The sequence below is a fragment of the Lissotriton vulgaris genome, chromosome 8, assembly GCF_964263255.1.
Source record: "Lissotriton vulgaris chromosome 8, aLisVul1.2, whole genome shotgun sequence".
NCBI lineage: Eukaryota > Metazoa > Chordata > Amphibia > Caudata > Salamandridae > Lissotriton > Lissotriton vulgaris.
Genome location: NC_141696.1, coordinates 711,829,778 through 711,854,719, shown reverse-complemented (window position 1 = coordinate 711,854,719; position 24,942 = coordinate 711,829,778). Strand labels below are relative to the sequence as shown.

The following is a 24,942-nucleotide window of genomic DNA, read 5'->3' as shown; positions in this document are numbered from 1 at the left end:
TGCCTGTGGCGAGTGCAAACTACAATCAATTGGCACAGCTTAAAATAATATTTTTTCAAACATGATTTTATTATGCCAGTTTCAAAACAACTAGTAGTTTCATTTAACCTGCATTAACAGTAGCAAATGGAATATAGGTATTTTAACTCTTTGATGTCGCACATACGGCCTTGAGTTGGGAGATCAACAGCTGAACTATACATTTTCTGTTTTGCATGTAATCGTGTTATATCTAGGGAGACGGAGGGACGTTAAAGTGATCAGGGGAGGAGGAGGGGGGAGCACGCGTGTGGTGTATGTATGTGCCTAAGCGAGGCGCTTGGGAGAGCGAGGCTGACCAGAAGGGAGGGGGAAAAAGGGAGGGGATATGGCAAGCAGAGGAGCCTGATTATGGCCACAGCTTGAAGTCTCCGCATGCTGGCAAATGGTGACCTGCAGAGCGCGTTATTGGGAAGAGCGGCCGGCCGTGGGAGGTGGGAGGGGAAGTAGGAGAGTGCTGGTGTGCGCAAGCGGAGCCTTTGAAGTTTGATGTGAGGGACAGACAAATGGTGGTTTGTGACGTGGCTGGTTTGTGCGTGATCCGCCGTTGGCAAATATAAATAAGAAAGACGAGGAGGCGGACGGGGGTATAAGATGAGTAGAGATCCTCATGGTGATCATAAAAAAGACCAGGAAAAAAAAATTGTCTGCAACGTATGCCTTCAATAGTGCACCTCCACCCTTGTTTTCCGGCATCACTAAGGTGTCACCGATGAAAGTGTGCTTGTATGCAGCCATCCAAGATGATGTGTGCACCTCAATGGGCGGCGATGCTAGGTGTAAAAAATGCTGCAAATTCAGCAGAACGCACACCACATCCTTCGGAGATGATTGGGTTCAGACACAGGTTTCGTAACTGCAATCTTCAAAGGTCCCTGGGTTGGAACGGACAGAAAACTCGGCTCAGCATTCTAGCGTATAGAAATAAAAAGATATAAGCAAAGCACGAACACTTCTGCAATCGAGGCTGTAACTGCCCATTTGTATTACTGGGCGGAAAAACAAACAGTACTAAGTTTAGCGTTCTAAGAATACTACAAACGCAATCCCCTTTTTAAAAAAGCCCAAAACCCGCTGAAAGCTAGCAGAGTCCTAAACACACCTGAATCCTAAACCAAAGGCACGCACATAACCATGCCGGTGAAGAAAGATGATGACCTGAAGCGAGTGCCTTGCTGATAAAATGAAAGCCGAGTGACCTCCCAAATTATACAAAAAAAGTTTTTGCAGTTCAAACACGGCACACACACTGCCTGCTGATTTAGTAAATTAATTACGAGCTGCAATGGGCGCCGACTAGCAGGAAACACAGCAGGAGGTGGTGGGGGATGGCACGTCGAGTCGCAACGAAAAAAAATACACGAAGCCTGGTCTCTGATTATTGCAATCACAAACTACCTAGCAAAAACAGGTGGCGGGGAGAAGAGGGGTTCGGGGTGGTGAGAAACGGGCGGTGGGAGGAGAGTTGCTGAGAACTGAATATGGTGACACGAGGGCATAGGAGGAGAGAGGGTAAACAACCAACATGGGAGGATAGCGCTGTTGAGGGCGGAGGGGGGCGGGGGAGGGGGAGAAGAGGTTAGACTAAACTAGTGTTTATGACAGGAATGATGTGGGAAGAGCGCCAGGGAGAAGAGAAGAAGGCCTACAGATGCACTCGTATAAAGTGCTCAATAGCAAATTAAAAAAACAAAGAAAGTAATTAGAATAGTAATTATCACTGCATGCCGCCAGGCCCGAAGCACGTTTCCCAGAGAGATTGCTATCATAAGTAAAGAAATATAAAGCGCCTGCTCACCAGTGTTCAGGACAGGAGCACTCACCCATAATTAACGCCCAGCTGGTCTACCGTCCAGGAGCACTCAAATGCAATTGAACGCGCAAAAGCCGTCATTGGGAAGCGCGTTCCCATTCTAGAATCGGCTCGTGGAAGCGCGTCCACAGAGCAGAATCTTCTCGTGCACGTGTCTGTCTCTTCCGCCATTCACGCTTGTCCTACATTTATTTCACACCTGGGTTGTTAATATCTACAGATAAGGCGAATTTAGAATGGTATTGTGAGGTTCAGAGAATTTTATTTTTAATAGCTGGTATATGCTTATTTACTAAAATAATGATGGGGAGAGCACCGGAAGCTGACCTAATGTCATCACGCGAGAACTGTTGGCAACCTGCTTCTGCGCAGGACGGCAGAGGTTGGGCGGAAGTATGGCGCCACTGCAGTGCATGAGGGGCGGGAGAAAATCTGTGTCTGTGCTGCGTGATATCAGTGCACAAGCAGAGGTGAGCAAAGCGCCGGGTCCAGGGTTTAAAGTTATGTTGCTCTAAACTTCGTCCAATTAATGGAGGCCTCTTTTGGCGGGCTTAAGTCACAGTTTTTGATCATTTCTATACCTAATTACTGTCTCTAAGCCTCTCTCTGTTACTGATATGTTAACGCTAGCATTAAACTGCAGATTCTAATGTTATCAGATGCGCGCCTCCATATATCGCGTAGGTTTTCGCTATTTATCGCAGTAAATATTGTGTACTCGCAGGGTTACACATTTAGCTCAGTGTATAGGTTCTTTTATCAGTAAGCTATCTCTTAATTGTTTACAGTACTTATTGCAGCCGAGTGGTATTGTGCCGTGTGAGATGTTTCAGCTGTTGTGGTTTTTATATGCCCTCAGATTTATCTTTCTGGAATGTGTAGTATCGCTTTAAACGTTTTAAGTGTGCAAACATCCTAGCTTGCAAAGTACTGTTGGCTCGCACACCGGAATTGACAAATATGTCCACATTCACGTTGCTGCATAACAAGCTAAGGCTGGCAGCGACAGTAACCATTTTATAGTAGCTCAATGGGAGAAAACGGACTCTGCAGCTCCTGAAACTTTTAAAGTTAAGCAATAAGAAAATGTGTGACCTTCTAATATGCATATGACTTGTCTCTGGAGTGGTGCAGGGGTGTGTGTGCCTGCGTGTATGTGTGTGCGCGCGTGTGTATGTGCTTCCGTGATTGTGGCTGTGTGCGCGCGTGTGAATGAGAGAGGCTGACGCTGTGAATGGAGCAAGTGATGTGCACGGCTGGGGGGCGGGGCCAGGGGGCGCGTCCACGAGGTGCAATCGGCGCTCGTGGCCAGATCTAGGTCGCTTGACAAGGAACTCGGTCACAATAGGTCTAGCGAGACCTAAAAAGGGGAACACCCTCCACTCTACAGACCACTCACCAATTGACGTGATAGGTATGGCCAACCAATATAAGACCACACACGGAGAGAGTAGGGTCCAAGGGAATATTTAAAGACCAAAAACACAGTTATAATCCCTTAAACAAGACACTATATATACAAATAATAACTGTGGGTCTAAAGAAACTCAGGTCTCTGTATTCAGATCATGTCTAATCTGCTAAAAAATACATCGGGACTCGTCACAGTGTGATATGAATTCCCATCAGTTACACACTCTGAACCGCCCTTCTTGTCATCATTTGGGCCAGTTTCACAAGGTGGTATGTCCTCAACGTACATACAATTACTCTGAATAGTGGTAACCGAAAAGCAGTGCACAACAAAAAACTGTGAGTGAGAGTGATGTAGTTAAAAATGGATAGTGGGTGCACGAACGACTTTAATGAAAAGCAGACCACTTCCAAGATTAAAAACGTGAAGTGCAAAGTGACAGTAGTTTTGAACAAATATCTACTGCGCGTATAGAAAGGTCGACATGTTTCTGCAGTTAACAGATACTAGGGGTATCTCCTGCTTCTTCAGGACCAACAATGTACTTTGCTACTGCTTAGAAAGTGCGTGTGTGCAAAATGAAAACAAAATATACCAGGATATCACCTGAATCCGTCCTCTCAATGCTCCTATTTAAGTGAAGCGGATTTCCATATGCGAGAGGAATCAAGTGCAGACGACATATATAAAAGAAAACAGAGAAAGCGGGATAACATATTAGTAAAAGAGTTATCTCTCCTGAGTTTCATAAGGTACAATAATTTATACATTGGGGTGTTCCAAGAACATTACCCAAACATTTATCATTTAGATATGCCTCTCACTCACCTAGAGGTTGAGTATGTTATCCTGCTTTCTCTGTTTTCTTTTATATGTCGTCTGCACTTGATTCCTCTCGCATATGGAAATCCGCTTCACTTAAATAGGAGCATTGAGAGGACGGATTCAGGTGATATCCTGGTATATTTTGTTTTCATTTTGCACACACGCACTTTCTAAGCAGTAGCAAAGTACATTGTTGGTCCTGAAGAAGCAGGAGATACCCCTAGTATCTGTTAACTGCAGAAACATGTCGACCTTTCTATACACGCAGTAGATATTTGTTCAAAACTACTGTCACTTTGCACTTGACGTTTTTAATCTTGGAAGTGGTCTGCTTTTCATTAAAGTCGTTCGTGAACCCACTATCAATTTTTAACTACATCACTCTCACTCACAGTTTTTTGTTGTGCACTGCTTTTCGGTTACCACTATTCAGAGTAATTGTATGTACGTTGAGGACATACCACCTTGTAAAACTGGCCCAAATGATGACAAGAAGGGCGGTTCAGAGTGTGTAACTGATGGGAATTCATATCACACTGTGACGAGTCCCGATGTATTTTTTAGCAGATTAGACATGATCTGAATACAGAGACCTGAGTTTCTTTAGACCCACAGTTATTATTTGTATATATACAACCAATATAAGACCCATGAAACAACAACAAAATGTTTTTTTAGCCGGCATTACGTGAGATAGTGACCACTGGTATACAAACCAGAATAGATACAAGGTTTAACCCTTTGTCTCATAGGTCTTTCGCAGAGCGGGGAGGATGGGCAGGGCATTAAGGAATCTGTGGCTAGACTGTCTCTCTACCAGATATTACGTTGCGGAAGGTAAGTAACATTTACATCTGATTGAGACATCTAGCCACAGATTCCTTAACTTTTGAATTAAACACCACAGCTTTACCCCCTGGAGGAGGGTCTGCGAACTTATCCTAAAACAGTTCTCAAAGAGAACCAGCCAGTCAAAGCCAACAGCCAACTAAATGTACGTAGGAATAGTAGGAACAGTGCCTGGTTCTTAATAGAACCTACGAACACTAACACAAAATTTATAAATATTAAACCACCCTTTAGGCCCAAAAAGTTAGAGTCCTAAATTGAAAAAATGGTGGGTGAAACCCTAAATAACCATCTGACAGCCATCAGATACTTTCATCTATCCCCAAAGGGAAAAGAGGACTTGAGGACCAAAAGAGACAAGAACAAGACATAAGCCTTGTAATTCCTATTCTTCACATCAATAAGAATAATCAGCAAGGAAATGTCCTGAAAAATCTAAAAGAAAGACTCTGGGGCGTGGCTTCAGCCGACGAGTATGGCCGCAGCCTGACTGAGCTTCTGCCGTCCCGCTAATAATCCTGCCCCATCCTGAGTCATTCACAATAATATACGGCACAGCAGAGTAGGCGATCTAATCCCTGCCCTCCTGCAGTAATTCTGTCCCTCCGACTAGGCTGGTGAGGCTCGGTGTCGTCCTTGCTGACGAGTGCCCGGATCCCTAATCGTGCCTCCGAGTTGGAAAGCGGAGTGAAAGTGGGCTTCGGCAAGCAACAGAGACTGGACCCGGACGTGTCTGTGGCCAGCTAAGAGGTGTCTAAGTGGTTTGGTTGGGGGCGCACAGCGGGTTCTGGGATAATTTTTTTGAAAAGTTCCTTAGGAGTCTTTTGGGGTTGGGTGCTACATACAGGTGGCACGTCCGTCCAGCGTGCGTTTAGTAATGCAAATGGTCACTGTGTCCCCATTCAACTTGGGACATCCCTGTTCCTTGTGCACACCGTGGGTGCTTAAATAAGCTTCCAATCAATGAGTTGTTGATATGCTTTTAATCATTTGTCGTCATTAGTTTCATGACATTAAATCTTTTTGTTTCATGTGTGTATCATACACTTTTGGAATGGCTCCAATGCATTTCGGGTGGTATACCCTTCATCTGGGAGCTTCTGAAAACAACGATAAGATATAGCTAAGTACAAAGTTCTAATCCGATATAGTGGTTGTCGTAGCATGCGGGGAGGGTAGGTGATGTGATTGACCGGCTGAAACAACAGGGTGAACAGGGTTGGTTTAACGTGGTGTGACAGAAAGTGGTAGGACAGGTAAATGAGTGCTCAATTCGTGCAGGTGGGGCGTGCTCGGTTTATACAGGTGAGGCGTGCCGGTGAGGCGTGCTCAATTTATGCAAGTGAAGCGTGCGTGGTTCCAAGGTCAGTGGTCGTTGGCAGAGCGCTGGGTGTTACAAACACTTACGTGTAACCGATGTCATACGGCTTCTACAAAGGATAAACACAAGCATGTGTAAGTGGTCTCTTCGATGTGTGCATGAAGCACCTACATAATTCTAGCATAAGGCTCGTCGTAGAGTACTTACAGATTGTTGGAGTGCTCCGTGCTGTAAGGGTGACTATCTCTGGCGTCCTACTCCCCGCGAACCAGGAAGTGGGTGTGTACTATTCGGTGGTGCGTGTAAGATATAAAGAACGGACTGCAAGTGGCGGCCATATTGCGTGAGTGAATCTTAAGGAAACCAGCGTGATCAATGTGCAGGAGTTCGAGATCGGCTAACATACTGTACAATAAACTAACGGGAGAAAATAAAAAGGATAAACAAGTTATATGCAAAATGAATAAAGGCTGAATACATAAATTACAATAGTTGTACCACTATGTAAATAACCAGTCGTACTTCAGGAAAGTCTGTAGACGGCATATAACACCATGTGGTGTTTTCATAAGTAACATGAGTATTCCAAACGATCGTTCAGTCCCATGGGTTTCATGGACTGTAGTTTATAAATCCATGTCATCTCTCTTTTCAAAAGTTCTTTGTGATTGTCCTTGCCCTCTCGTTTCTCAACAACTTCAAGTACTAGAAACTTGAGTTGTGACACGTTATGTCTGGATTCCGTGAAATGTACTGCTACATTGGATCTTGCGTTATTTGTTCTTATGTTCGATTTGTGTTCGTTAATGCGAATTTTTATTTTCCTCTCGGTTTTGCCGATGTATATACTGCCACATGGGCATTTGATCAGGTAGATGACATTCTGTGTGTCGCAAGTAGCGTTAACTTTTAGTCTTATTTCATTCCCTTTCATCGGATGGTTTATGGATGTACCTTTGATTATGCAATTACAATTGCCACAATTCATGCATGGTTGGGTACCTTTGTAGTTATGTTTGGTGGTTGTGTTGTTGTTAAGAATCTCTTTTATGTTCGCGCTGCGGGTATATGCGAAGATGGGAGGGTTTCTGAACGTGTCTCCAAAGTCCTGTTCAGCAGTCAAAATTGGCCAATGTCTTAAAATGATCTTTCTATATGCTGCACTTAACGTGGAGAATCTTGATACTAAGACCATTCTGTCTTCTTGTTTTTTAATCGTTCTGGTTAGTAGTTTCTCTCTTGGAGTGCTTCGAGCTCTTTCCATGGCTTCTTTTATTATTTCCTCCGGATAGCCTCTGTCCTGGAATCTTTTTCCCATCTCGTTCAGACGCATTTCTACTTGTGGTGGGTTCGAGGTGATCCTTTTTACTCGTAGCATTTGTGATGTCGGTAGATGTCGTTTGAGAGATCCTTGGTGGAAGCTAGTGTATAACAGTGTGTTATTCCTGTCTGTGGGCTTACGAAATAAGTCTGTGTCGAAACCGGTTTCAGTGGCGGTGATTTTTACATCCAGAAAGGTTATGGTTTTTCGGTTGGTTTCCCATGTGAACTGTATTCTTTCGTTGGCCGGGTTTAGGGTTGTTAATGTTTGTATTAAGGATTCCTCTGTGTTGTTCCAAATGATGAAGACGTCATCAATGCTAAGAGGTGTCCCTGCAGCGCGGGACAAGTGAGGAGCGCCAAGGGGCCCAACTGGTCAGGAGACCGCTCGAAGAGGAGTGAGGTAGTGAAGCACTCTGGCGGGAGAAGTGGCTAACTGAGGCCCCGGCTTCAGGGCCTGGGCCTCGGGCGTGCTGTGGCGAGCTCCGGGACCATGAGCAATCATCAGTGCGGGGGCCCCAGCTACTGAACCGGACGGGTGTTGAGCCGGAAGAACAATCCGAAGGAGTAAGCTGTCTACCTGTGACCTCAGCGGCCATATTTGGAGGCTGGTGGAGGGAGGAGCCTCATGTGGGCCGGAGAATGCCGCCCAAGCCGCCAGGGGGAAAATCGAGGCCCTGGCTTGGGGCCTTTCCGGAAGCGGGGCTCGGGACACCTGCTGATGCGGAGGTACAGACTGTGGTGGCATCGAGGTTACTGAGCTGAGAGGGAGGCCCGGAGGCTCTTTGAGGAGGGCTGCAGCCAGGAAGTACGGTGAGGGCTAAGGACGTCTGGAGGAGTGCTGCAAAGCGGACCGGCTACGGCTTATGTATATGGAGGAGTGACACCTCAGGGGATGCTGCAGAGACAGAGGCAAGTTCTGTGAGACTGCAGTGGTGCCTGGGTGAATCCTTTGGCGGTGGAGAAGCGCATTAGAGGTCCGGCGGAGGTGAAATAGCAGAAAGGTCGGGCTGACGTCGCCTGAGAGGTGTGGTGCTGGGGCCTGCAGGGTGAGCATATCTCCCAGGCTGGACAACAAGTGAAGGCAGTGTGTGGTGCGTTAAATTTCCCACGTTGGTGCCCTGCATAATTCGCATCCTTTGGAGGGCCAGGTGCAAGGGAGAGCAGCAGGGTTTTCAGGTGGCAATGCAGTGGCGTAAGGGGTAGGGCAGCTCTACATTGGACACAGAGAGATGTGACAAATTGCCCCTCACCTAAAGTATGGCTGGTTTGAGGCTGCAGTAGCTGAAGTTTGGAGCAGCGTGGGAAGCCTTTTGACCTCCAAAAGACTGGTGTGCTTGCGTGGCCTGAACTGTGGGCGGTTAATCGTTACAAGGAGAAGCTGGCAGAGGACCAAACCTTATTGAAGGGGCGCTGCTGCACCTAGAGGACTCCAGCCTATATAGCTAACGTCTGACAGCAGGGGCATGGCAGTGACGGCTCCAGGGGGACAAAACACGCTGGTGGTCGCTTCTGCAGATGCCCTACGACTGCCAGGGTTGGGGTACCAGAGGCCCTCGCTTAGGAGACCGCCTTTTAGAGTGGAGAAATGGCGACGGTAGGGAGAGGTCTTAAGCCAACGCCCAAAAGCAGCTCGCTAAATTTGCGTGGTCCAAGGCCGGAGAAAGAGGAGACTCGCTGCAATCGGAAAAAGATGGTGGGGCAGCCGACGCCAAGCAGGGCCAGGAGCCCACCCTACATGACATCATCATGGCCATTAATGGGGTGCGTGCCTCTGTGGACTCAGTCACTGTGGAGGTTTCTCTAATTAGGGAGGACTTTCGTAAAATGGACGAAAAGGTCAAAGAGCTCAAAATAGTCACTAGTGCCCTACAGTCGGATGCGTCGGAACTCCAAACGCAAACTCTCAAAATGCAAAAGAAGCAGAAGAGGATGTTGCAACAACTCGACGACTGCGAAGGTCGGGCCCGCCGTAATATCATTCGCATTTTGGCGGTCCTGGAGAGGTCGGAGGGGCCAGCGGCAGACCTGTATGTGGAAGATCTCATTACGAAGCACCTAAAACCGAAGACCTTGTCCAGCTATTTCTCTATTGAAAGGACACACAGAGAACCGGGGGGTAGACCAAAACCGGGAGCGCCCCCGAGACCCCTTATTTGCTAGGGTTGTCAATTACTGGGATAGAGACGCTATTCTGCAGACTGCACGCTCCGCTCCATCCCTGAAGATAGATAACTATGAGGTGACTTTCTTTCCGGACTTCACGGCCAAGGTTCAAGCTCAGCGTCGCAGTTTTCAGGCGGTGAAGAGTGAACTACGAGATCTTGAGGTGAATTACGCAATGCTCTTTCCAGCGAGGCTGAGAATGGAGTCGGACAGCAAATCGTGTTTTTTTGACTCTCCAGAGGCCATATGGGAATGGATGGAGGGCTGGAGCACGGTGGAAAGCCAACGACGAGAGAGAGCCGATAGACAGGGAACCAGAGAACACATGCTGGCTAAGTATCACCATACCCAGCACAGAGTGTACGAAAGGGGAGATAGGTCGGGCAGGACACTGGCTTGGTTGGAAAGGCGAGAACAGGGATCGAGATGGGTGCACAGGTTGATCAAGTCAGTAGGAGGCTTTGTGACACATCCGAGGGAAATAGCAGAGGAATTCGCCTCTCACTAAGAGCAGGTTTATTCCCCATCTACTCTCTATACGGCGGAGGACTCACGTCAGCTCCACCGGGATAGTGGTGTTCCGACCCTCTCAGAGGCAGACAGGGAGTCCCTAGAGGAACATCTTTCGGCCGAGGAAATTGGAAAGGCTATAGGGCAGATTAAATCGGGGAAGGCGATGGGACCTAAAGGAATACCAGTTGAATTCCTCAAAGCCACTGCATCTCGGACAATAGCACATTTGAATGCCATGTTTGAGAGTTTGGAAGAGGGGCGGTTACCAGTGGATCAGAGGCTGGCCACGATAGTGGGGATTCACAAGCTGGGTAAACCGGCAGACGTATGTGGTTCCTATTGGCATATTTCGCTGATCAACGTTGAGGCAAAAGTCTTAGCAAAAGTTCTCACCAATCGGCTGGGGGCGGTTATCACTACACTGGTCCACCCAGACCAGTCTGGGTTCATGCCTGGGAGGAACACAACCCTCAATCTGAGGCGCTTGCATAATGTGATGGCCCGGAGACTGTATATCGAGGAAGATGCCGCGCTGTTGTCTCTTGGTGCCTCTATGGCCTTTGATTCCATAGAATGGCCGTATATGTTTGAAGTTTTGGAGAGGGTGGGATTAGGTCCCAAATTTATAGCATGGGTTCAGCTGCTTTACACGGCTATTATGTGTCAGATGTGGGTAAATGGATATACATCCAGGACATTTAACTTGCGGAGGGGTACCAGGCAGGGATGCCCTCTGTCCCAGTTGATATTTGCCCTTTTGTTAGAACCTCTTGCGGCGTGGATACGCCGAGATGTTATGGTATGTGGGATGAGGTGGGCAGATGATGTAGAAGACCGCATATCTCTATATGCGGATGATATACTTTTATACTTGGCTTCCCCATAAAAATCAACATCGGTGGTGCTCGATATCTTTACAAATTTTGGCAAATATTCCAGGTATGCGATTAACTGGCATAAATCCGTGTTGTATATGTTGTGGGGGCAGGTCCCCAGGCTTCCGGCGGACTGCTCCATAGCAGTGGAGAAAGATGGGTTTAGATACTTAGGGGTTTATGTTAAGCCAGATCCAAATCTGTTCTACAGATCTAATTTGGACCCTCTGCTGGCCCAACTCCGAGCGGACGTGAAACATTGGCGGTCCCTCCCACTCTCACTGATTGGCCGGGCGGCGCTTTTTAAGATGTTGGCCCGTCTTCACTTCTTATCTATCCTTCAAAACTGCCCGTATAAAGTCCCAGATTCCTTTTTCAAAGTGGTGGAAGGGGAGGTCCTACGCTACTGTGGGACGGGAGGGGCCCCAAGGGTGGCGCTGAAGAAACTCACGAAGAGTTGGTATGATGGAGGCATTGCGCTCCCTGACCTGCAACTCTACTATTGGGCAACACAGCTAGCGACTGTCAATCGATGGATATATTGCCCTCTGGAGGAACCCGCATATGCACTCGACCGCTACCAAACTGTCCGGTCCGGATATTTGGGGGACCTATATGTTAGTGACAGGAAAAACAAGGGGCGATTCTTTGGGCCTAGACTACACACGTTGGAGATCTGGCGAGCAGTGAACTCCTGCCTGGGGTGGGCTGGCCTTCTTACTAAGGTGGCCCCACTCTGGTATACGCAGAAACTGGGCATGCTGTGTCATCATCCCGGGCTCGACAATTGGGACCTTATTGGTATCTCTGTAGTAAAAGATTTGGTCAAAAAGGGTGAGATACTTTCATTTGAGGAACTCCAGAAACAATATCAACTAGCCCAAGGAGAAACGTATAGATACCTGCAAATTCGCAATGCCCTTAAGGCAGCCTTCCCGTCTTTCACAGACATACCAGACTCATCGCCGCTCGAAGACAGATTGTTGGATGGGCCACTGAACTCAAAAGTCATCTCCCTCACGTTTAGGAAACTAAGCAACAACTTCCAGATGCTTTCCCGAGACTCAAAGAGAGGTGGCAGGACGATTTGGGAATGATTAGCGACGAGGAGTGGCAGGAGGCCCTGATGTCTCCTCGGGAGGCGGCCATCACGCAAAAATGTAGGTTAATCCAACTTCGGATACTGCACCGTTCGTATATGACTGGACAGACTCTGGTGAAAATAGGTTCTAGATCGGATGACCTTTGTCTGAGGGGATGTGGTCAACAGGAGACATTTTATCACACTCTGTGGAGCTGCCCGAGGCTACGTGTCTTGTGGGAGGGGTCCTCAGAACACATGCATAAGGCCTTACATAAGGAAATTGTCCTGACGCCACAACTGGGTTTGTTGAATATATGGGAGGCAACCAACCTGAAGGAAGTGGAACAACAGTTTACTTCGCTCGGCTATACTCTGGTTAAATGAGAAATAGCGAAAGGGTGGGGTGGAGCAGCTATTCCAAGTTTTCATATGTGGGAGAAAGAGTTTGACAGACGCATGCTGGCGGAAACGGAGGTCTTTGTAGCGAGGGGTTGCCCCAAGAAATGGGACTGGAAATGGTTGAGCTGGAATAAATATCGGGGGGATATAGTGGTGGCCCCAATGGTGGAATTGGAAATGCGTAGAAACACAGAAGGTGTGGATACTATGTAATGTATAACTGCTGTTTGATATCTGTCCAGAGTTGACATTTGTATATGTTATAAAGTAATGTCCTCTCATGCACTCGGTTTTTGTAACTAATAAACATATTTAAACAAAAGAAAGACTCCCAGGACTCCTCCTGATTACACTAAGATCTGTGACCCTCAACAAAAAACTGAAGGAATAATCCATACACCATGAAAGGAAAAAAATAATACCTTCCTGGTATAAAGAACATTTGCTTGAACCAAATGACTGCCCAAAGGTCACATCGTAAATTGTAAAGGTGTTAAAAAAGACACTAAATAGCTTTGAATCTGGTACAGGTTTCATCAAAAATTATATATATCAATATCCGGTATCATCCACCAGAGGCGGACAATGTACAAAAGTTTGCGGCCCAATGTCCACTGCCGGACACAAGGATCTACAAAAGCTTGTCCTTGCATGGTCTACAGCACCTTGGCCTACAATCTGAACATGACCTCAAGTCAAAGATACCTTGAAGCACCTAAAGGGAAACGCGGAAAGAGAAGCAAGCACATCTTAACTAGAAACCTCTTTCTATTTTCTTCCTCTCTTTTTCCCTCTTTTTTTTTAACCAAACATATGTTACACATGCACACAGCCAAGTATACACTGTATACACAGTATATGTAAAGGTGAAATAGAACTGAAAAACTAGTTCAAAACACCTTGTAATATTATTGTAAAAGGTACTGTACCTAACAATCCACCATCTTAGGTGACATGTCCAAAAGTATCACAACCATAAGTAACATGGCATTAAGATAATGCCTTCTGTAAAACGGAACTCTTGCCAGCAGCAAACACATGTGAACACACTTGTGATCCAAAAGAACATTTTAAAGTTAATCCACCAGTACTTATAAATATATATAAACAACTATATATCATTTAGCCTTCTTCAAGAAGCAACAGCCATAAATTCTCCAGGACTGTTAAGCACCACAAATAAAAAAAAATAGGTATATACATCAAAAAGACCAGTAATATCTATGTGCAAGAACATTTTAAAAGAATAAAAAGAAGACCTTCATATCCTAAAAGAACTCCTACCATGAAGCGCATGAGTGAAAACAGCCTTAACCGTTTCAGACACTGACTCTTAGACAGTGTAAGCCTTTGAGCTTACACAGACGTGTTCTGAGAATGAACAAAGGAATTACCTATGCCCTCCAATAAAGGAGGGAGTCACAAACCCATGTAGTCGAAAGAATACCATCATGATGTACAAAAATAGAAACACTCATAATACATATGCAGTCCGCTCAAGAAGACAAAACAAACTGCACTAAATACCCTGTTTAAGGAAAACCAGACGAGAGTGAAAGTTAGCACTGAAGAAAAATAATGGCTATGAGCCCAGCATAATGGCCCCAAAAGGGTAGATAATATAGACCAAGATGGACCAATCTTAGACCAAACCAACACACTAAGTAAACAGAGCACCGACAACCTATACAATAGCCAACCAATACTCCACATAAAGACGTATACCTTAAAAGGTATGAACTCTTGAGACTTGGGGCCAGATGTATCAAGAATTTTTTGCGTTTGCCAACGGTCAGATTTACAGAATCTGCCCATTTGCAAACGCAAAAATTGCTTTTACGATGCAGCAAATCTAATTTTATGATTCAATAAACTGTTACGGAATCACAAAACAGGTTTGCGATTCGGTATTAGGAAGGGGCGTGTTTAGGGCATCCCTTCCTAATAACGAATCGCATCGGTATGTAAGAATGTTTTGTGACCCCAATTGTGGTCGCAAAACATTTACATTTTACCACCTACTTCACGTTGGTGGTAACCCATTCGCAAATGGGAAGAGGTCCCCAAGGGACCCCTTTCCCTTTGTAAATGTTTGTTAAACCATTTTTAAGAGCAGGCAGTGGTCCCACGGACCACTGCCTGCTCTTAAAAAATGAAAAGAAAATTGTTCATTTTTCGTTTTGTAAAGCATCTTGTTTTCCTTTAAGGAAAACGTGCTGCTTCACAAAAAATAAAAAGATTGCTTTATTGAAAAGCAATCACGGGCATGGTGGTCTGTTGATCTTAGCAGGCCACCATTTTGCGATTCCTAGGGAGTCGCAAATTGCGACTTACCTCATTAATATTCATGAGGTAGGTCATTTGCGACCCCATAGAAATTGCAAAAGGTGTACTATACACCTTCATACATTGCATTTTGCGATTTCCTAACTGAGAATCCTTGTGATTCGCTATTAGGGAATCGCAAAATACTATCTACATACATCTGGCCCTTAGCTCCTCATCAGAGTAAAATAAAAGAACGAAACAGCTTTACAGCTGCAAAGACCATCCGGAGATCAGACACCAGAGGAAAACACTCACTCAATAAGAAAGAAGCAGTGCTTAATACTTCAACACCACAAGAACTATGGTAGGCAGGAAATAAACCTTTACCCAACTTAAAGGCCCACAACTGTGGCTGTATAATAAGGGAAGCAAAAGACCTTAAAAGGTCATACTACAAGCGCTAAACTCCTGCAACAAAGTGTGTCCACAAAGATTAGCAGAACTAGCCATAGCAACAGCAATAGGATCAGGGTGTAAAAATCATACAGACTGAATCAACTCAGGTAAAAAGGAGTACAGTCCACAGAAAAGGGGATCCCCATCCAAGCAAACTGAAAAAGGAAGGAGACAAGCTAAGGGTCTGACCCTCCCCGACTAGCCCGAAACTTACGTAGGGCCCAGTCCCCATGGGCTCCAAAAAGAGGAGCCCCATCAAATGGCATGTCAACCAAGACTGACTGGACAGGTTCCAAAAATCCAGAATTCCAGAGCCATGCATGTCTCAGCAATGCCATAGCAGACGCCATGGCCCGTCCAGCGGAGTCAGTGTAATCCATTCCGCATTTGATGAGCAGTTCGGCTGCCTAATGGCCAGTGGAAACCCACTGATGTAATGCACTCCTGTTAGCCTCAGGGAACAAGGGTAAAAACGGACTCAAAAACTCCCACAGGGTATGGAGAAAGCGTCTGAGGACGCAGACCGTATTAGTGGATCGGAAAGCCACACTTGTTGAGGAAAAAATCTGCTTCCCGCAAGAATCCTGTTCCCTGGATTCTTTATCAAGAGGGGAATGAGGGAGGTTTCCCATCTCAAGGGACGTCGTAACAGCCTGGACTACGAAGCTGTGGTGTGTCGGACGCCCGGGGCAGGGCAATATATGTGGGCAATGATGCGGTCCACTGACACACCTGACTCAGGTTTTGCCCATGCTGCTAACAAAATGTCAGAAAGGGCCTCAAAAAAAGAAAGCACCGGTTCAACCCCCGATTGGCCAGAATGAAGAACCTCAATAAGAGGGTCAATAGTCTTTTCCACACTAGACAGAGTAAGATGCAAGACTACAGCAACTCTCCTCAAGAACTCTGCCAAAGCATAACTGGCTTCCGAGGCAAGGCCCAAAAGTGACAAAGGGAGGAAGCAGGAGCCAAATCTAGCCCTCTCGCTTCACCCAGCTCCTCAATCCAGCTGTCCAACCCAGATGGGGCCACTGGCTGCTCCAAGGGAGTCATATCCTCACAACCTTCCCCTAATAGGTCCTGGGATCCTCCAGAGAAATGACCTGCACCGCATACAGCTTCATAAACGAAGTTGAACAATATTGAAGCAACGCCATGCTGACATCCACCTAGGAAGGAGGAAAGACGTCAGCCGGTGTCTACATTGATATCCGGAATCGCGGTGCAGCCAGCTCCACACTACATACCGACTCCAGATCGGAGTCTACCGGCGCCAAAATGGCAGAGGCGTCGACCTGGAGTCGTCCTCCATTAGTGGCCCCGAAGGACCATGAACTGGCGTCTCAGAGTCTGAAGCTGGAAATGCTACCGAGGGCGAACCCGCCGGCGATGACACAGTTATGGCACCTACGACCTTCTTGGGGCCCGCAGGTGCTCCAGAGGGAGACGAGGGCCCAAATACAAAATGGAGAGCCTCATCGTACTCTTACATTTGCTTCCAGGTCGCTCCGGCTCCAGGTAAAACTGGGAGGCTTGGGATTGACACCGGAACAGGAGTCTCAGCACTAGGCCGAGAAATACCCCTTCGGCTTCTGTGACGCCGCTTACCGTGTGATGCTGATGGAGACTGGGAGTGTTGCCGTTGACCACAGGATAAAGAGCAGCACTCCTGATAACGACCTCTTGCCCAGTGAGGAAGACCGGCGGCGTGGACCGAAAGGACACGACAACCGCGCCGCCAAAAGCTTCATGTGCCACTCCCGTAGCGCCTTTGGCTTCAACTGCTGACAGACGCCACACTCGTCGACGTCGTAGTGCTCGCCTAGGCAACACAGAGATAGAATGTGGGTCCATACCCGACATCTTATGAGTACAGGGCCCACAAAACTTAAACCCAGATTGCATAGGGCACACTTTTCAGAGGAAAAGAATAATCATAGCAGACCGAATAACGGCCAGAGATACACTTCTCTGGATCCGTGTTGCAGCGCGGAAAAGAAGAATCTGACGTCCACCCGCCGGAGGGGACTTATATGACTCCACTGACGTCATGACGGGAGTAGACGTCATCGCGGAGCTGTACGACGCCATCCACTGGCGCGCAGAGGTACTGCCTAAAGATTTCCGGATACAGACTGGCACCTGCGGGGAATTCAAAAGTTAAGGAATCTGCAGCTAGACGTCTCTATCAGATCTGTATTTTCTCTTTGGTTGTACTGAGCTTGTGGTTATGAACTTCCTGGTAGTGATATCATCAGACTTTAGCAGAGCATCATTTACTATATTAATGCTTTGTATATAGTGCCCAAATGCCCCCAAAAGAATGGTTTGATGGTAGGAATGGAGCGCATCTCTCATACTCCTTGTCTTAACCCCACGCATAAATGAAGCTACAAAATTGTAGTAACACAATATGAAACAAACACTGCTATTCAAACGTAAAGCCAGAATACTCCCCCCACAGGACACACTTTCAATCCCACACCTTTTAAAATAGACAAAACAATGCCTAAGAATCGTAAGCATCCCATCTCTCACTCCTTTCGCTTAACTATATACCCAGACTTAGCGGCATGACATGATAGTAGAATAACTCAGTTCATCACGCATTACACTGAAAGGTTCCCACAAATGCCACACTACAAACCAGCACCCTGCTGTTCAGCACCAAAAGATATTTTTTGAAGAATGGATGTTGTACTCAAATAATAATATTTTGTTAATCAAAGAGAACTAGCCTATTGTGAAAAGTTTACAGGACTCAGAACTGTATGACGAAGTGTAAACCATTAGGTTTCTTCATGTAGCCTTCACCCACCAACCTAGTTGGTGGCATGCTTCATCATTGGGCCCACCCAGTGACACCGAGTGTGGCCCGGGTGTGCTTCTATGTCTGGTTACAGCGGAGCAGGTATGTAGCTGAGTGTGCAGTGTGGTGACGTGAATAGTGAGAATTAAAAAAGCTATACAGTGATTCCAGTACCGAGGGATAATGTAACTTTAATAACTGGGCCTCTGTTTGCGTTTAAAAAGGCGAGTGGATGTAATAGGAGTATATATTAAGACCTCCTACATCCAGGTGTGGTCTACATGTTTCAGCCAGGCCATTAAGATTAAAACTCGCTTTCCTCAGGTCCATTAAATAAGTGTAGGGGCAATTTATACTTAAGTGAGTGTATTGATTGTAAAAATGTGAAGCACTCGCTAAGGTGCTATATGTGTGGGAGGGGGATTCCCTCTCCAAGCATACGCTGGCTTTTTTGCCGCAAATGCCCCAGGGAGGAATCCGGCAGAGGTGTTGACCGATACTGGCAGTCAAGACCTGCGGTGAACCTGTTGCTCCATCACGGACCTCCGAAAAACACTTTTTCGTAGGTCCGTGATGAACAACAGGTTTACCGCAGGTCTTGACCGCCAGTATCGGTCAACACCTCTGCCGAACTCCTCCCTGGGGCATTTACAGAAAAACGCCAGCTTATGCTTGGAGAGGGAATCCCCCTCCCACACATATAGCACCTTAGCGAGTGTTTCACATTTTTACAATCAATACACTCACTTAAGCATAGATTGCACCTTCACTTATTTAATGGTCCTGGGGAAAGCCAGTTTTAATCATAAAGGCCTGGCTGAAACATGAAGACCACACCTGAATGTAGGAGATCTTAATATATACTCCTATTACATCCACTCGCCTTTTTAAAAGCTAACAGAGGCGCAGTTATTAAAGTTACATTATCCCTCGGGTACTGGTACCACTGTATAGCTTTTTTAATTCTCACTATTCACGTCACCACACTGTACACTCAGCTACATACCTGCTCCGCTGTAACCAGGCATAGAAGCACACCTCTGTGTCACTGGGTGGGCCCAATGATGAAGCATGCCACCAACTAGGTTGGTGGGTGAGGGCTTCATGAAGAAACCTAATGGTTAACAATTCGTCATACAGTTCTGAGTCATGTAAACTTTTCACAATAGGCTAGTTCTCTTTGATTAACATATAAAACCTGGGGATACGGACTAGCTAACTAGTCCTCTCTCTCTCTTTGATAAAACGCGTACTCAAATAATAGCCATCATAGATAGACAGACCAAAGCATTACAAAGTGGAATGCTATTCATCTACCATAGTGTTTCAGCATCCCATGAGAGGTAGGTAGCACAATGTAAATGCAACTACAAAAACAATAGAATACAATTTTGCTAGCTCCACAGCTGGAGAAATTACACAGTAGCCTTCTAGACTAGGCCTCGTGACCCTTATGCTGTTAAACCAAAAAGGAGTATCGGCAAAATATTTTAATATCAGTAGCACACAGGGAAATTGTACAATTTGGAAGTATTTAACTGGTGCTAGAGAGGCTTGTGGTGAGTCTGTAGAAGAGCACAGATCTTATGGGAACCAGAAAGCATCTGTCCCACAGACTAGCGACTGACCAGCACAAAGAATCCACATGACAACATCACAATTTCAGTGGAATGACAGAACTGCACATAAAAAAGCTGAACACTGATGAGCATTAGCCCAAGCTCCCATGTAATACATACTAACACAAAACTAGGAATGGTTTTCATGTCAGAGATCAAAGAAATGTTCCCACGCACCTGGGATCTGCTGCACAAAACTCAAAATAATCATGAGCAGGCAATGGGTGTAACTGCTCTTCAAGCTGCTCCTTGGTTATGCTCGGTGGAAGTCTACGAATGACCACCTAGATGGAAAAATTTAAATTGCAATATAATCAGTCAAACACAACGACGTTGCACAAACACAAACCATTGATAACATGGAATTTGCAAATGTGTTTAACAGTTTAATATAATTTGTGTTGTTGAGACTTATAACTAAAAGAGCCTTCTTTTTTTAAGCCCTGTACAAAACAATCACTAAAACACGTAATTACAAGAGTGCATAAATACCGGAAAGATAGATACTGTTTGTTAAAAACAAAGTATAGAAATGCCCCTAAAATACTTTGACTGAAAGGACATTACGGTTATGACACATAACATAAAAAAACACTGAAATGTACCAGTTATAAGACACACTCAACAGTTTATGATGCCACTTAAAAAATGTAAATGTTACAGAGGTCAGAGCCAATTTCACTGGTACCCAGTATGCTATGAGCACGTAACATGTGCTGAACGCCTTTACACAAAGATGACTCGACATAGAGTGTATTGTAAGGTCAGGGCTTGGCCATCATTCATGACCAAAACACTCTGTTCCTGAGTGCAACCTCTCCATGCTGATCTTTAAGCCGCTGTGCCGACGGCGCAGAGGCAGTTTTTTTTTAGCAGTTTTAATTCCCATTTCAAGTAAGCATTTACTGGTGACTTGGACAAACAAGTATTTTGTGTGATTAATGTAAATGTGTTTATGGACCATATTATGGGCATCACTTTACGGCCGGGTACAAAAGGTGCTCAGCAGTAAGCCCAGAGATAAATTAAGGGTAAAAAGGGCACACAAGAATATAAGTAGGCTGGTAAAAACAGGAAACTCGAGGCTAAGAAAGAGCTGTGGGAGAACCTTGTTAAGGAATGCCAGATGAAAGATACTACGAGGTTCTGGAATATTGTTAACAAAAGGAGATTCACTACAATTCAAATGCCAACACATTTCACTGTCTGATGCTCACAAACTTATAGAAACAAAAAAAGAAATTGGATCTATTTCTTAAAAAACTTTAAACATAAGGGGTGTGGTTTTGCTTATTATGTTGTATTTAAAAACTAACGCAACAAATAAAGAAGTTAAAAAACATAAAAAGTATTACATATTAGTCTACAATTAAGACATTTAACAACACGTAACCCTTACTAAAAAATTAACTTACATATAAAACACGTTTTCACAATAAAACTTTTTTTTTTTAACAAAAGAAATTCCATAAAAAAACTGAAGTTGATAGGGAGATAAAGCGCTACAATATTTTAATAGTGGGCTTGCCATAACAGAAGTTAATAAATTACAATTTGTTGTACTCTGTGGTAAAAAGTAAACGCTGGTAGCCATGTAAGGTGTTAATAGTGGGGATATCAGTGCCATTCGTCCACCACACTCCACCATCACAAAGACACCTTACCCGATCTTGGTGTTCACTGCGTAGCTTTATTACTTGTCAATAACACCATCTTTATTAGTTGTTAAAACCTCCAACTTTTGACCAATTTTATTAACCATCATAATCCCATTACCGAACATAGGGAGGCGCAGTATACATCTGTGCCACAGGTTATCCTGTATTTACAATTCTTCAGCTGTAGATCCCCTCGAGGCGTGTTGTACCAGCAGGACACAACCCAACCCCTTACCACTTCATCCATATGAGATACCATGTTGCTTCATCCAAGCACCGGCTACTGGGGTAGAGCCAGAGAGTCCAGGACCACCAGCAGGACGGCCCCCTCTCCCGCCTGCCCAGAGCCCCAATGACTGCCTCCCTGTTGCAGGGTCGGGCAGTTTCTGCATACAGAGGTCCCCCGGCCTTTTCCTGTTGTCCGGGACCCCGCCACAGGGCAAGTAGCCCACTGGCGCTCTTGCCCTCCCCCCAAGCTGCTTCACCCTCCAATTTGTGATGCTCTGGGCTATACTTTTTGAATGCAATTCCATAGCCCCCCAGTATAGTTTGGACAAACAGCTCCAATCCTTGCCTGGACAGCTGCAATCCATCTGCCCAATACAGAATCAAGTTTAATGCTTGCAGCATACGATGCCTACTGGGATGAATTTGCGAACCCCGCAATAATTTCACTACCTCTCGATTCAGTTTTCTCACCGATGTGTTTGCCACGGCTGAAGACACCCCATCACCCCAGACTCTATGAGTGAGCACCTCTGACCCCAAGAAAGTGGTGTCTGGCCATACTCTCCTGAACCAAGAGAAGGTAGAGAAAAGGGGCCTTCTTCCTTCCCCTCCTGCCCCCCCGGAATCCTATTTTCACCTCCTGAGTGAATCACCAACACATCTGGAATGGGCATATCATTATCCAATGCACTCTGCGAATGGGCTGCGACGTCCTCCACACGTTGCCCATCAAAACCTAACCAATTATGGTTGACTCCCATGGCCCTTTGCATTCCCAAATCTCCGGATTCGTTGAACCCTTTCCCAGCACTGTGTATAACCGAGTCTCCACACCAGCATACCTGCCTCCCCTTACTTGCCACCACTGCCTATAAGCCCAAGGCGAAAGACAAAAGAGGGGCATAATTACCAAACAGCCGAAACCCCTGGCTCCTAACTACACCAGCTGTGGTCTGGCATAGCGCTCAAAACCAGATGAATTCCCTCTGTCCACTTTCTTGATTGCCCCAGAAGACAGACCCTGATATTAAATGAGTTGTCTCTTCCCCCAACATTCTCAAGGCAGGTCCTATAACCTGAATGTTCTGCAAAGGTTAAAGAATACGCTAATCCCAGCAGATGTACGTCATATGATGACCAACACACCTGAGGTAATACGTTCCCGATATTTACCAACCTACTGACATCTATGGGTCCCCTATTGTTAATGGTACGGAACTCAGCCCTGCAAGTTATATAAAATCGGAAAGCCAAACTTCGCTGGATCTGCTCCCCCAGCATTGCCTGACTACGTAATGTATAGCTGCAATACTCAACCACCCCCTTCTACATAATGACCCAACCGGACCATCCACCCAACTGACACCTGATAGACTTTGTAACAGTTGAGAGGGAGGCTTTGCATCGCATCTAGGCTATGCTACTCCACGGCAACACTGGCTATGTGTACCTTGAGCGCGGGCAGACTTTCAAACCTGCTGAACCTCAAAGCGCGCCAAAACTCGCCCCCGTTCCCCGGCTCACACTCGGCCGTATCGCCAATCCCGCGCTTGTTTCCAAACCAAGCGCTTCTTCCCCCGCTGCCTTTCGGTCCTTCCCATTATGCCTTATTTGGCCCTCCGCATCATCAAAGCCGTCTTGCCTAAGCGCGCCCACTGCTCTTTACTCACTGCTGCTGACGATAGCTAATTTGCAATTCATCAATATGGGTTGGACAAGGGCCACGAACCCCATTCTCAACCCAAATACTGCCTGTTCTTACCCGATGAGCTAACAGAGTACTCCTTCAACCCAGCATCTCTCGAACCTTTATTAATCTATCCCATCACAATAGTATTGTGACTCATCACTGACATTGTGTTTAAAGTGTTTACTAATGATAACATCCTTTCCCATTCATTGTGACGGAAAAGTAGTTTAACGCAATATTTACTTGTGCCGCAGCACCAAACCGCATCGATTGAAAACGCCCCCCAAACCCACCGAAATCACACAACGATGCCACGCACACTACGCCGGTAAGCCCCTCCGCTACGAGTGAGGCCCCCTCACCTTTGAGAGTCGCCGGGAAAACCGCAACTGTTCCCGCTGCGCCTTTCCGGCCACTCCGAGCGGTGAGAGGACAAAGAGGGCTACTCCCTAGATTCCTGCTATTTTATCCGCTACGGGGAGGGGCCGCCAATGCACCTCCTTCTTTACTCGCATTTCAGGCGTCCCTCCCCCTGCCCACTTTCAGGGAAACGAAACTGTTCCCTCAGCACTAAATCCCACTAAAGGCATCCCTCCCCTAGACGCGGGGGTTGCCTCTCAGTACCTTTATTCCAGTTGTACAGCAGAATGGTAAGTAGGTACATCAGCTTGGTAGACCAGATAAACAAGTAGCAATGATGTAGGTTAGCCCAGTAATCAGCCCTTGGTCCTATGCCACAGCAACCCCCCAGGAGCAGCCTGCCTGCTGCTCAGCCCATCTATAACTGTCCTATCTGTCTAATGTTTTGCACTCTTGCTACAAATGTCCTTCAGACACTCTGAACTAAAGATCAGATCAACATCTCTATTGCCAGTAAGGCGAGTGGTATGGACCAACTCTTTCCATGCCTGCTGACACCAACACAGCGATGTTGGTGTCAGCAGAGCCTAAAGAACACATGTGATTGAAGCCATCAAGCAGGCTGCCTTCAGTGCTAGGAAAAGTACCTTCAGCTTCATAATGCTGGAGAGGTGTGGCGTTGCGGCCAGAGTGACTGACTCCGGAATCTGGGGATCAGGGTTCGATCCCCGGGGCCGGCGGCAGATTACCCAAGCACCATGTGACTCTGGGAAATAGCTTGCTTAATCTTCCCGACGGCCCCCAGCGCCTACAGACCCTAACAGGTGATAGTTTGCGCTTTACAAATGTGGATTATATTATATTATAATGCTGATGGGGACTTACTTCTAGGTAGACCAAAGGATAGTGAAAATGGTAATGAAACAGTGTCATAGATTTTATGTCAGGACACGGAGGCTAACGTTATGCATATCTCCTTTTAGTGCCTGTTCATAGCAGGGACAATAGAAAGAATTTAGGCCCGATGTTGGTAAATCTAATTTACCGACTCTAGAATACCGAATTTTACCGATTCGGTATTCTAGATTCGGTAAATGAGATGTAGGAAATAATTCGGTAATTTTTACCAAATCGGTATGATTCGGTAATTGCCATTGATTCCTATGGGCCTTGAGGCCCATAGGAATCAACTCCGACAAAACCTTCTCCGCCGCCGAGCACCTGCACTTCCAGATA

At 46.0% G+C, this 24,942-nt stretch overlaps 1 protein-coding gene across 2 annotated transcripts in view; it reads right to left on the bottom strand.

The window, feature by feature from the left end:
* The window catches only part of UPF3A (UPF3A regulator of nonsense mediated mRNA decay), a 596,178-nt gene that overhangs the window by 533,223 nt on the left and 38,013 nt on the right, over nt 1-24,942 (bottom strand). For both annotated transcript variants that reach the window (XM_086934582.1, XM_086934583.1), the window contains exon 2: nt 19,948-20,054. In XM_086934582.1, coding sequence (XP_086790708.1) covers nt 19,948-20,054 — 107 coding nt within the window. The remainder of the gene's footprint in view (nt 1-19,947; nt 20,055-24,942) is intronic.